This window comes from Aotus nancymaae, unplaced genomic scaffold, assembly GCF_030222135.1.
Source record: "Aotus nancymaae isolate 86718 unplaced genomic scaffold, 86718_ANA_hifiasm-v0.15.2.pri h1tg000072l, whole genome shotgun sequence".
Taxonomy (NCBI): Eukaryota; Metazoa; Chordata; class Mammalia; order Primates; family Aotidae; genus Aotus; species Aotus nancymaae.
In genome coordinates, this window is record NW_026988487.1 from 833,450 (window position 1) to 847,890 (window position 14,441).

General features: G+C 45.2%; 1 protein-coding gene across 2 annotated transcripts in view; it reads left to right on the forward strand.

The window, feature by feature from the left end:
- Nucleotides 1–328: 328 nt before the first annotated feature.
- Nucleotides 329–14,441, forward strand: part of NPEPPS (aminopeptidase puromycin sensitive) — a 101,551-nt gene continuing 87,438 nt past the window's right edge. The window contains exon 1 of one of the 2 annotated variants that reach the window (XM_012451894.2): nt 329–769. In XM_012451894.2, coding sequence (XP_012307317.1) covers nt 512–769 — 258 coding nt within the window. In that variant the 5' untranslated portion in view covers nt 329–511. Of the gene's footprint in view, nt 770–12,612; nt 12,631–14,441 lie in introns of those variants that run through there. The other variant, XM_064367479.1, reaches the window with a different exon arrangement.

Genomic DNA, 14,441 nt, shown 5'->3' on the forward strand with positions numbered 1-14,441 from the left:
TTTTGTACATGCGACCCTGGCCGAACTGACCAACTGCGTAGGCTTCAACTTCCCGAGGCAGCCCAGGAGCCCCTCACGCCTTTCCTTCCTCTGATCAAGCCCTTCCCGGTTCCTTCCAGCTGGAAGGCCGCCCCCTGTCCAGAGCCACGCCGACAGGTGCACCGCCCAGAGCCGCTCCTCGCTCTGCGCTGACGCCACCGACCCTGCGCCCTCCCGCCCTGCAGGCCGCGTCCTCGCCCTCGCTGCTCCGCCCTCTGCCTCGGCATGCACGCGCGCTCCCCGGGGGCGCGCCCGCCTGCCGGGGCCGCGCACGCAGCAGCCGCCACCGCCTCCCTCCCTCCCTCCTTGAGGGCCCTCCTCCCCTTCCCTCCGCCCCCTTCCCCGTAGGCAGCCCGCCCGCCAGTCAGCCCGCACCGCCTCCCTCCCGGCCCCTAGTGCTCCGGCTGGGTCTCTCCCCCGCCCCCCAGGCTCCCCGGGTCGCTCTCCTCTGGCGGTCGCCCGCGCTCGGTGGATGTGGCTGGCAGCTGCCGCCCCCTCCCTCGCTCGCCGCCTGCTCTTCCTCGGCCCTCCGCCTCCTCCCCTCCTCCTTCTCCTCAGCCGCTCCTCTCGCCGCCGCCGCCGCCTCCACAGCCTGGGCCTCGCCGCGATGCCAGAGAAGAGGCCCTTCGAGCGGCTGCCTGCCGATGTCTCCCCCATCAACTACAGCCTTTGCCTCAAGCCCGACTTGCTGGACTTCACCTTCGAGGGCAAGCTGGAGGCCGCCGCCCAGGTACGGCGACCCTCGGTTGCCGAGGCGAGCTGCGGAGCGAGCAGTTAGGCCGCGCCCGCGGGCTGGACTCGGGGCCCGGCCCGGAGGGCGGACGGGCGGGCCTCGGGTCGGGGCTGGGCGGCCTCAGGGCGCCGGGGTCGGCGTGCCTTGGTCGGCTGGGGTTGGGGCCGGGCCCAGAGCTGAGGCTGGGGTTCGGGCTGGGGCCGCGCTGCGGGAGCGCGGTGGAGCTGGCGGCCCGGCCCATGCACCCCTCCCCGGCGAGCACACCTGTGTGGTACTTCCCCCTCGCCCCGGGCCCTTCTGGGCTTGATAGTGTTCCGGGGGAGGCTGGAGGGTTCTGGGGGAGGACGGAGAGGTCATGGGAGTCTCCGCTCTGCCTCAGCCACCTGACTCAGTTCTTTCTTTGGTTTCTCTCTACACCCCTCGGGTGATAGATTGGAGGGGGTGGTCATCTGGGACTCTGGCCGCCGCGCGGGAGCGAGGAGGGGAGCTTCTAGAAGCGGGGAGAGGGTGAGAACGAGAATGTTAATCCCAGGCAGCCTCGTTGAGTTCTCCCCGCCTGCTCCAGCCCAGGGGCTGGGTTTCCAAGATGATCCGCCCCCTCCCCCTTCCCCTCAAGTGACAGTGCAGCAGTGACTTTGTTCTCTCCTAACCTCTAGAGAAGCTGCGGGAGGACCCCCATCTCCGCTTTTCCTTCTATCTTCCTAGTTTTGCAGCCTTCGAAGCTGGTGGATTTATTGCCACCGTGATGGTTGCTTAGCAGTACCTTCCTCTGAAAGAAGCTGGCTGGGCGCGGTGGCTCATGCCTGTAATCAATCCCAGCACTTTGGGAGGCTGAGGCGGGCCGATCACTTGAGGTCATGAGTTCGAGACCAGCCTGACCAACATGGTGAAACCCCATCTCTACTAAAAATACAAAAATTAGCCGGGCGGGGTGGCGGGCGCCTGGTAATCCCAGCTACTCGGGAGGCTGAGGCAAGAGAATCTCTTGAACCCTGGAGGCGAAAGTTACAGTGAGTCGAGATCGCGGCCACTGCATTCCAGCCTGGGCAACAGAGTGAGACTCCTCAAAAAAAGAAAAAAAAAAAAAGAAAAGAAGGAAAGGAAGCTATTAGTTGTAATATACCACTGGTGGAAATATTCCATTACTCTTCATTGCAGTTTTTGGTGAATCATACTCCCCTCCCTCTTCCCGCAGCATTATCTGAAGTATTGTTTGGTTTTGGAGACCGTTAGTATAGATGCCCAACAAACATCCTGAACAATAGACATTTATGATACCATGTAATACGAAGCCTGTAATAAAAATGGAAGCTGTTTGATAGTTATCTGTAAATAGAATGGTGGTAAATATATTTCGTTTCATTTATTTTCCTACTGTAGCCTGGGGTGGGGGGAAATCAGTAGGCTCCAACTTTAAAGAACAAGGTGTATATAGCAATGAAATGAAAGAAATGAAGACTGGTACTTGAATGAATTGAATGTTGGTAGTTGTCTTTGAAAGCCAAGAGGGTATGGTACTCAGATTGAAATTACGTCTAAAAGTACAGAATTTTAAAGTATAGTTATCTCTAGTTATCTGTGACAGATAACTATAGCTGTCACATTTGGGGCACTGGTGTGAAAGCAAGAGGGCTCTAGAGTCTGGCAGCATCAAAAGGCAGAACTTAGTGAAAATCAGTTGATTTAAAATTTTTCCATTAAGACTATGAATCAGAATCAATGCATCCTGGGTCTAAATTAGAATTTGAGAAGGTTATTTGGGAAACTGTGGTTTAAGCCAAGTGACTAGAGTGTTTGATATATATTGGCAAGGGGCAGATGGGAGGGATTGTAAACAGTAGTGTGTCTTGTGACTTGGCAAACCTTTGGGAAAGAGAACCTGGTGATGAATGAGTTCACATTATGTGAAAAGACTAACATTAAAAAAAACATTTGTTTCTTTACCCTGTTAGTTGCCAAAATGGGTTTATAAATTTTGGAGGCAAACATATTTTGGGAAAAGTCCAGAAAACAGTACGGATTTTTAAATAATTGCTTATTAAAGAAGTGAGTTTTATTTAAGTATTGGGATAGAACAACAAGCAGTGACATGTTACTCCTTACCTCTTTTCTACTTTTGTGGAAGACTGGTTTATGCGATTAAGGGAGCCTGTCGTAATGTACTAGATATTAGCAGACACTTGTTAATTTGATGCAAGGAAATAAATGGATTTTTTAAGTAACGTGAACTTTTTTTTTTTTGAGTCTGTTCTGTCAACCAGGCTGGAGTGCAGTGGTGTGATCTCAGCTCACTGCAACCTCTGCCTCCCAGGGTCAAACAATTCTTCTGCCTCAGCCTCCCAAGTAGCTGGGATTACAGGCGCACGTCACCATGCCCAGCTAATTTTTTTGTATTTGTAATAGACATGGGGTTTCACCATGCTGGCCAGGCTGGTCTTGAACTCCTGATCTTGTGATCTGTCCACCTCAGTGCTGGCATTACAGGCGTGAGCCATTGTGCTTGGCCAACATGAACTTTTCAAAGCACTTTTTTTTTTTCCAGAAATTCTTTTCAGGCTAAATGGCAACACAAAGATGACATAATAGTGAATTCCAACAGGTTTTATTAAAGGATGATTGGACTATTAAATTGTACTCATTGACATGTTTGGAAGGGTAAAAGAGGAATTAACATTGGTAAGAAGAAAAAAACATATTAATGTTTTTGAAATCCATGAATTAGAGCAATACATCTAAATTGTCACATTAGGTGGTATCTTGTGGAAATTTTTAAATATTGACAAAATTAATATCTGTCAATTATATTTATAACTGATATTGGATCAGTTTCCTAACAGTTGGAATCACGTAACACAAAACATGCAAGTTGCTTGGTTGCTTTAGCTGCACAATTTTATGATAAGTTCTGAGTATTTGTAGAGGTTATGTATTAGAAATGTAGTGGATTTTTAAAATTAATTAATTAATTTTTTGAGATGCAGTTTTGCTCTTTTGCCCAGGCTGGAGTGAAGTGGCATGATCTTGGCTCACTCTGCCTCCAGGGTACAAGTGATTCTCCTGCCTCAGCCTCCTGAGTAGCTGGGACTACAGACGTGTGCCACCATGCCTGGCTAATTTTTGTATTTTTAGTAGAGATGGGGTTTCACCATGTTGGCCAGGCTGGTCTCGAACTGCTGACCTCAGGTGATCCACCTACCTCAGCCTCCCAAAGTGCTGAGATTACAGGCATGAGCCACTGTGCCCAGACAATTTAGTGGATTTTTAACCTGACCTGGGTTGTGGACTGATGGAGAAGATGACAGAATTAGTCCATTATCAGTGATTTATTTTTTCTTTTTTTCTTTTTTGAGACAGAGTTTCACTCTTGTTACCCAGGCTGGAGTGCAATGGTGCGATCTCGGCTCACTGCAACCTCCGCCTCCTGGGTTCAGGCAATTCTCCTGCCTCAGCCTCCTGAGTAGCTGGGATTACAGGCATGTGCCACTGCAGCTAATTTTTTGTATTTTTAGTAGAGACGGGGTTTCACCATGTTGACCAGGAGGGTCTCGATCTCATGACCTCGTGATCCACCCTCCTCGGCCTCCCAAAGTGCTGGGATTACAGCCATGAGCCACTGTGCCCAGCCGATCAGTGATTTAAAAATTAGTTGTCTTTCACATAAGTGAGTGTGATCTAGCTGGTTTTGAAAATGTGTTATTATGGACCTACAGAAGTTTCCCTAGGCCAAAATTAATTTCATTCCCTGTTCCCTCCCTTTACACTGGATACTTGAGAGCAGTGGACTTTAGGAGATATTTCATATTTTGATTCTCTCCCTTTGTGGATAATTAATTAAAATGAATTGTAAGTTTATGTGTGTGACTGCTATTCATGATTATGAGTGTGTAGTGGCTGGGCTTTCTCTCTCTCTCTCTTTTTTTTTTTGGAGACAGTTTTGCTCTTTTGCCCAGGCTGGAGTGCAGTGGTGCGATCTTGGCTCACTGCAGCTTCTGCCTCTCAGGTTCAAGCAGTTCTCCTGCCTCAGCCTCCCTAGTAGCTGAGACTACAGGTTTGCGCCCCCAATGCCCAGCTAATTTTTTGTGTTTTTAGTAGAGACAGGGTTTGACTGTGTTGGCCAGGGTGGTCTTGATCTCCCGACCTTGTGATCCGTTTGCCTCGGCCTCCCAAACTGCTGGGATTACAGGCGTGAGCCACTGCACCCAGCTGGGGTTTCTCTTATGGAGATACTTTACCCGTGCCAGAGAAACTAAGTTTATCATTCAAGGCCAGAAATCAGGATATCCTAGCCAACCCCTAGCCTCTACTAACAAAATATTCATGTTGCAGATTACTAAATTGGCACTAAGTGAAGAGTTGCAGATATAATAGTTTATTTGGCAGACAAAAAATTTGGCACTTAAATGGATGTTATTGTCAATCCTGTATTACTTATTTTTTGCCAAAATTCTGCATATTTTCTTTTTTCTTTTTTAGACGGAGTTTTGCTCTTGTTGCCCAGGCTGGAGTGCAATGATGCGATCTTGGCTTACTGCAACCTCTGCCTCCCGGGTTCAAGTGATTCTCCTGTCTCAGCCTCCCAAATAGCTGGGATTACAGGTGCGCGCCACCACACCTAGCTAATTTTTTGTATTTTTTGTATTTTTTTTTTTTGAGATGGAGTCTCGCTCTATCTCCCAGGCTGGAGTGCAGTGGCATGATCTTGGCTCACGGTAACCTCCGCCTCCTGGGTTCAAGTGATTTTCCTGTCTCAGCCTCCCAAGTAGCTAAGATTATAGGCACACATCGCCATACCCAGATAATTTTTATATTTTTAGTAGAGATAGGGTTTTGCCATGTTGGTTGATCTTGAACTCCTGACCTCAGGCTGATCTCAAACTCCTGACCTCAAGTGATCTGCCTGCCTCAGCCTCCCAAAGTGCTGGGATTACAGGCATGAGCCACCGTGCCTGGCCATTTGTTGTATTTTTAGTAGAGACGGGCTTTCATCTTGTTGGCCAGGTTGGTCTTGAACTCCTGACCTCAGGTGATCCACCTGCCTTGGCCTCCCAAAGTACAGGGATTATAGGCATGAGCCACCATGCCCGGTCATTTTCTCTGTATTTTCTGTGTAATTATTTTGGGGAAGGTTTTTTGTTTTGTTTTGAGACGAGTCTCGCTGTTTTCAGCTGGGGTTGGAGTGCAATGGTGCCATCTCAGCTTCCTGCAACCTCTGCCTCCCAGGTTCCAGTAGTTCTCCTGCCTGAGCCTCCCAAGTAGCTGGGATTATGGGTGCCCGCCACCACACCTGGCTAATTTTTGTATTTTTAGTAGGAACAAGACTTCCTTCTGAAAAAAAATAAATAAATAAGAATGGTAAAATTAGGCCAGGGACAGCGACTGTCACCTGTAATCCCAGCACTTTGGGAGGCCAACGCTGACAGATCACTTGAGCCCAGGAGTAACACAGCAAAACCGTGTCTCTACAAAAAAATACAAAAATGGGCCGGGCATGGTGGCTCACGCCTGTAAACCCAGCACTTTGGGAGGCCAACCCAGGCGGATCACAAAGTCAGGAGTTTGAGACCAGCCTGGCCAACAGAGTGAAACTCTGTCCCTACTACAAATACAAAAAATTAGCTGGGCGTCGTGGGGGGCGTCTATAATCTCAGCTACTTGGGAGCCTGAGGCAGGAGAATTACTTGAATCTGGGAGGTGGAGGTTGCAGTCAGCCGACATTGAGCCACCGCACTCCAGCCTGGGTTGCGGTGTGAGTCTCCGTCTCAAAAAACAAAAGAAAAACATACACACACACACAAAACACAAAAATTAGCTGAGTGTGGTGGTGCATGCCTGTAGTCCTAGTTACTCAGGAGGCTGAGGTGGGAAGATTGCTTGAGCCTGGGAAGCAGAAGTTGCAGTGAGCTGAGATCATGCCACTGCATTCCAGCCTGAGTGGACAGAGGGAGACTCTATCTCAAAAAAAAAAAAAAACGGTAGGGTGGGGAATAATTTGTTAGCATTGTGCTAGAACACTAAATGGCCTAAAGAAATTAAATAGAAATTAAATGTGATGGCTAGGTTCTGTGGCTCACGACTGTAGTCCCAGCACTTTGGGAGGCTGAGGCAGGCTGATCACAAGGTCAGGAGTTTGAAACTAGCCTGGACAACATGGTGAAACACCATCTCTACTAAAAATACAAAAATTAGCCAAGCGTGGTGGCACATGCCTATAATCCCAGCTACTCGGGAGGCTGAGTCAGGAGAATTGCTTGAACTCAGGAAGCAGAGGTTGCAGTGAGCCGAGAATGTGCCTTTGCACTCCAGCCTGGGTGACAGAGCGAGGACTCTGTCTCAAAAAAAAAAAAAAAAAGGTTTACTAATCTGAGTGGAAATATTTCTAAAATACATTATCTTTTTATGCTTTATAATTCCTTATAGTCTAGCTTTGTTTTCTTTTTTTTAAATACTTGACATTATTCTGAACATCTCTCATTGATGTGAAAAATCTTGCAATCAATCATAGAAGTTACCCCAAACTATGTACTATAATTTAGCAGTTTCATATCTGTTCTTTTTGTTTTCTTTTTGAGACAGAGTTTCTCTCTGTTGCCCAGGCTGGAGTGGAGTGGTGCAATTTCAGCTCACTGCAACCTCTGCCTCCTGGGTTCAAATGATTCTTCTGCCTCAGCCTCCCAGGTATCTGGGATTACAGGCTTAGGTCACCATGCTTGGCTAATTTTTTTTTTTTTTTTTTTGAGATGGAGTTTCGCTCTTGTTGTCTAGGCTGGAGTGCAATGGCTCGATCTCGGCTCACCACCAACCTCCACCTCCCAGGTTCAGGCAGTTCTCCTGCTGCAGCCTTCTGAGTAGCTGGGGTTACAGGCATGTGCCACCACACCCAGCTAATTTTTTGTATTTTTATTTTTATTTATTTATTGAGATGGAGTCTCGCTCTTATTGCCCAGGCTGGAGTGCAATGGTGCGATCTCGGCTCACTGTAACCTCTGCCTCCTGGGTTCAAGCAATTCTCCTGCCTCACTAATTTTTTGTATTTTTAGTAGAGATGGGGTTTTACCATGTTGGCCAGGCTTGTTTCGAACTCCCGACTTCAGGTGATCTACCCACCTTGGCCTCCCAAAGTGTTGGGATTCCAGGCATGAGCCACCGTGCCAGGCCCTATCTGTTCTTTAAAGTTGTTTTGTTTTTCTTACTCTCAGATTCTTCTTACTGCTTATTGTGCCTTGTCGCTGCCTATTGTGCAATTTCTTCCCTCTTCTATTTTACTGAACTTCATCTGAAGAAGCCTTAGTAGCCAGATAAAGAAGCTTGTTTGGGCTAAAAAATACCTTTTTTTTTTTTTTTTTTTGAGATGGAGTCTTGCTCTGTCGCCCAGGCTGGAGTGCAGTGGTGCCATCTTGGTTCACTGTAACCTCCACCTCCTGGGTTCAAGCAGTTCTCCTGTCTCAACCTCCTGAGTAGCTGGGACTACAGGCATGTGCTGCCATGCCCAGCTAAGTTTTGTATTTTTTGTAGAGACAGGTTTCACCATGCTGGTCAGGCTGGTCTCAAACTCCTGACCTTGTGATCCGCCCACCTCGGCCTCAAAGTGCTTGTATTACAGGCGTAAGCTACTGTGCCCGGCCTAAAAAATAAAATTCTATGTGAGAATTTGTTGGATTCTCCTCTGAGTAAAGGGTATGAGCTTTATTGTATGGACTTTGTACCACCTATTTTGGCTTTTCACCCAGGCCTTTTTTTTTTTTTCAAACTTCCTGGTTCTAGATTACCGATACACTGATACAACCTAGGTAAATGTGGTCTCGAGTAGTAAATTATCTGTGAAGCTTCTCTGAACTTTGCCACATAAATGAACCTGCTCTTATTGTAAAGTAAATCTTATTCTAATCTGTATGTGAGTCAGTGGGAAAGAACTGAGCCTTCTAATAGCTTTTGTTGTTAACTGAGATTAATTCTGTAGATTTTAGAGATTTCGTTTTTAACACCAACAAGTATGTGGTTATTGGTTTATTTCGTCACTTGTAATCTCTTTAAAATTTTACTTTAAATTGGGAAATACTTTAGAAATACGAGAAAGTCACACTATAAGATTAAACAGATATCAAGGTTTTGCCCCATTTGCATCAGACTGTACATGCTGTTTTTGGAGGAAATAAGATGTCACAGATACCACTAAAGCCCATATCCATCTCTTCCCACCCCTACCCCTAGAAGTAACTTCTGTCTTAAGGTAGGTGCATATTATTCCTATGTAGTTTAAAACTTTTATTGCATGTTAGTAGCCACAAACATCACGTACCAATATTCTGTGCGTTTTGTATTTTTACATTAATGATACTTATTTTTGACCTTCTGCAAGTGGCTTTTTTCAGTGTCTCTTGTTAGAAAACTTAGCTCAAATTGAGTTTACTAATTATTTACTTCTTACTGTTTTTTTTTTTGTGTGTGTGTGTGTGAGATGGAGTTTTGCTCTTGTTGCCCAGGCTGGAGTGCAATGGCACGATTTCAGCTCCGTCTCCCAGGTTCAAGCGATTCTCTTGCCTCAGCCTCCCAAGTAGCTGGGATTACAGGCATGTGCCAGCACACCTGGCTAATTTTTTTGTATTTTTTTAGTAGAGACAGGGTTTCTCCCATGTTGATCAGTCAGGTCTCGAACTCCCGACCTCAGGTGATCCACCCTCCTTGGCCTCCCAAAGTGCTGGGATTACGAGTGTGAGCCACCGCACCTGGCCTACTATTTTTTTTTTTTTTGAGACAGAGTTTCGCTCTGTTGCCAGGCTGGAGTGCAGTGGCACTATCTCAGCTCACTGCAACCTCCACCCCCTGGGTTCAAGTGATTCTCCTGTCTTAGCCTCCCAAGTAGCTGGGATTACAGGGATGCACCACCACGCCTGGCTAATTTTGTATTTTTAGTAGAGACTTGGTTTCACCATGTTGGCCAGGATGGTCTTGATCTTGTAATCCACCCGGGTCAGCCTCTCAAAAGTGCTGGGATTACAGGCAAGAGCCACTGTGCCCAACCAATTATTGCTATTTTTTTTTTTTTTTAAAGACAGGGTCTCGGTCTCACCATGTTGGTCAGGCTGGTCTTGAACTCCTGACCTCAGATGATCCACCCGCCTTGGCCTCCAAAGTGCTTGGATTATAGGCGTGAGTCACCGCACCCAGCCAATTATTGCTATTTTAATGATAAAATCAGTTTTATTAGGCAAAGCGACTCAGGCTTCAGACTGATTGACATTTGGAATTGTCACAGTGGAGATTATTTTTTACTAAAATCTCAGGATATTGGCAATCAGAAAAAAACCCTCTTGAGTCTTACTGTAGTTAATGTAAAATATGCTGGGCGTGGTGGCTCATGCCTGTAATCCCAGTACTTTGGGAGGCTGAGGCAAGCGGATTATGAGATCAGGAGTTTGAGAACAGCCTGACCAACATTGTGAAACCCCGTCTCTACTAAAAATATAAAAATCAGCCAGGTATGATGGTGCATGCCTCTAATCCTAGCTACTCGGGAGGTTAAGATAGAATCACTTGAACCTGGGAGGCATAGGTTGCGGTGAGCTGATATCGTGCCACTCCAGCCTGGGTGACAAAAGCAAAAACTCTGCCTCAAAAAAAAAAAAAAAAAGATATGTTTCTGATGTTCCTGAGTGACTGTAGTAAAGACTCATTCAGGAAAAAGTCATCTCAGATATCTGCCTCCCTAGCTCATAGGAAACTTACATTGTAAAGTTGTTACCAGGGGTCAAGCTGCCTCTTTGGTACAGCCCTTACTTAGTATTTGGTTCAGTTGGAGTTGAGTCTATCTAGGAGGCCAAGAAGACTTAACTCTGGGTTTGAAACAAAGCAAGAATACACTAACATTCTATTCTTTAGTAATATCTAGTAGAAAAATTGAAAATGAGCTTGTTATCAGTACACTTTTATATGCCAATCTTGTTTCACTTCTGTTTTAAACCTGGAAATTGAAGATTTTAAGGCTGAAATTTCTTTGAATTATTACCTGTTTTTTTGATAGTGGAACACACAGCTAATTTTACTAACATGAAGGAGTCAATAATGGGGAATCAGGTACTATATCATCAGGTCAGCACTACTGTTGGGAAGAGCAGCATCAAAAAGAATAGTGTTATACTGTGTTGTAGTCAGCACATACACTTATGTCCAAGCAGGTATTTTAAATTACCTTCTTGGGGTAGTACACATATGCTGATATCCAAAGTGCCATATAATATAATACATAGTTTTTAAACTTCATATCATTCTGATCAGAAGCTTTATAAACTTAGGTGAATGCTGTTAGATGATACGAGATTTAATTTAATCTATGTGTGTATGTGTATGTCTTAACATCTATTAAGTGATGATTATATATGAGGCACTAAGTGCTAAAACATACGCTTTCATAGTTTGTCCCATTGTTGGTCAACTTTTTTTTTTTTTTTGACATGAAGTCTCACTCTGTCGCTCAGGTTGGAGTGCAGTGGTGCAATCTCGGCTCACTGCAACCTCTACCTCCTGGGTCCAAATGATTCTCCTGCCTCAGCCTCCTGAGTAGCTGGGGCTACAGGTGCCCGCCGCCATGCCCGGCTAATGTTTTTGTATTTTTAGTAGAGATGGGGTTTCACCATGTTAGCCAGGATGGTCTCGGTCTCCTGACCTTGTGATCGGCCCACCTTGGCCTCTCAAAGTGCTGGGATTACAGGCGTGAGCCACCATGCCTGGCTTGTTGGTCAGCTTTTTAAATCAGTACATCTCTAATATGAGACAGAATATACTGAACAATTTTTAAAATTTGAATGTTCTATTTTATTTATTATAATTTTTTTAATTTTTTATTGTTTTGAGACACGAGGCTAGAGTGCAGTGGCATCATCTAAGCTCACTCAACCTCCGCCTCCCGGGTTCAGGTCATTCCTCTGCCTCAGCCTCCTGGGTAGCTGGGACTACAACTGTGCACCACTATGCCCTGGTAATTTTTCTGTATTTTTTTTTTTTAGTAGAGATGGGGTTTCACCATGTTGGCCAGACTGGTCTTGAACTCCTGACCTCGTGATCCACCTGCCTCAGCCTCTCAGAGTGCTGGGATAATAGGTGGTAGCCACTGCACCCGGCCTGGAGTTCTATTATTATTATTTTTTTGAGATGGAGTCTCCCTCTGTAGCCAGGCTGGAGTGTAGTGGCGTGATCTTGGCTCACTGCAACCTCCGACTCCCTAGTTCAAACGATTCTCCTGCCTCAGCCTCCCAAGTAGCATGGCATACACCACCACGCCCAGCTAAGTTTTGTATTTTTAGTAGAGACAGGGTTTTACCATGTTGGCCAGGATGGTCTCAATTTCCTGACCTCATGATCCACCCGCCTCAGCCTCCCAAAGTGCTGGGATTACAGGTGTGAGCCACTGCACCTGGCTTGGAGTTCTATTTTTTTTTTTTTTTTTTTTTTTAAGATTGAGTTTCACCATGATGGCCAGGCTGGTTTTGAACTCCTGGCCTCAGGTGATCCACCCACCTCGGCCTCCCAAAGTGCTAGGATTACAGGCGTGAGCCACCACGCCTGGCCTTGGAGTTCTATTTTATTTTTTATTTTTTATTTTATTTTATTTTATTTTAAGATGGGGTTTCATCATGATGGCCAGACTGGTCTTGAACTCCTGATCTCAGGCGATCCACCCACCTTGGCTTCCCAAAGTGCTGGGATTACAGGCGTGAGCCGCCGCGCCCAGCCAGGAGTTCTATTTATAAGATAAGTACCTTTGTTCCTTTGGTTCCTCCCTTCCACCCTTCCAGAGATGGTAGTATCCTGAAAAAAAAATTAGTAGCAATTCAAGAAACAGCTTAATTCATTAGTATAAACAGGTGAGTTTCCCTTAAACACAGGAGGAGTTGGAAGTTACTTGTAATTGGATGTTGTGCATGGTGCCTTTTCCAATATGCAAAAATACTTTCTCTCAAATGGTTGCAGTAGTAGTGTGCTGTGTGATTTGGCATGTATAATGTTGTACAGGTATCTTGACATTGGTGGATTAACTGCTCGGCTACTCTGAAATTCATTGTAGATGTTGACAGATGAAATTGTGGTTGCCTAGATGAGGATTAAGACCAGTAACTAAACCACAGTTTTTATTTTACTGGCATAAACTTCAAACTCAGAAAGGTTTTTATTCATTTTACCTGTTGGAGTATACTCCAGTAAATGCTTCGTTTCTTTGTGTTTCTGAATTTTTTTTTTCTTTTAAGACAGAGTCTTGCTCTTGTTGCCCAGGCTGGAGTACAATGGCGTGATTTCCACTCACCGCAACCTGTGCCTCCTGGGTTCAAGTCATTCTCCTGCCTCAGTCTGCTGAGTAGCTTAGATTACAGGTGCCCACCACCATGCCCAGCTTTTTGTATTTTTAGTAGAGATGGGGTTTCACCATGTTGACCAGGCTGGTATTGAACTCCTGACCTCAGGTGATCCACCCACTTTGGCCTCCCAAAGTGTTGGGATTACAGGTGTGAGCCACCGCCACTGGCCATGTTTCTGAATTTTTTTTTTTTGAGACAGAGTCTGGCTCTGTTGCCCAGGCTGGAGTGCAGTGGCCTTGGCTCACTGCAACCTCTGCCTCCCGGGTTCAAGTGATTCTCCTGCCTAAGCCTCCTGAGTAGCTGAGATTATAGGCGCCCGCCACCGTGCCCAGCTAATTTTTGTATTTTTAGTAGAGACAGGGTTTCACCTTGTTGGCCAAGCTGTTCTCAAACTCCTGACCTTGTGATCCACCCGCCTTGGCCTTCCAAAGTGCTGGGATTACAAGTGTGAGCCACTGCGTTGTATTTCTGAATTTTTAAGTCAACTTCTGAATAGGCAGATAAATCTTTGTTTTTTTTGTTCAACCGTGGTGCTATTAGTGGTCAGTTGGACACAAAGGTTTTAGTGCTGTTTAGGTATGTTTTGGTGAAATAAACAGTGTAAAGGAATATTGCCCCTTAAAAGATAAGCCATTCATTAACTGACATTTTTGTTTTGAAACATGAAGATTTGTGAGAAGAATTTTTTGTAAGTGAGCCAAACTAGTTTTACTTTGTATGTTAGAGATTTTTAATAGCTCATTATAGACCTTGTAACATACTATCTCTAATTTAGGTCAGGTAACTTAGTTTGCAGCTAATCTTTTTTTTTTTTTTTTTTTTTTTCATTTCTAGAGACAGGGTTTCACCATCTTGGCCAGGATGGTTTTGATCTCTTGATTTTGTGATCTACCCTCCTTGGCCTCCCAAATTGCTGGGATTACAGGTGTGAGCCATCGCGCCCGGCCTCTAATCATATTTAAATGTGTATTTGTTATTAATAAAATGGTTACTCATATATAGGTTTTTCATGCAGATACCATATTACTCTGATGTTCTTACCTAGTTTTGTAGTATGACCAGTTATTTAAAAGGATTGTTGACCTGCACATAGATTTTTTTTGTTCTATACAGTGTTTCTGAAAACTTGAATTAGTCCCTATTAATAAAAAATTGAGAGATTGCACATGAAATCTGAAATTGTAGCTTTTTTAAAAAAAAAAATGGGAAGATCTGTCAGCACTAAACCTGTCAGTCAATGCAGCAATAACTTGTTGACTCCAAGAAATGGCTACCATCTCCTCCTTTTAGGGGGTTGTGCATAGTTTTGACATGGCTTGCTG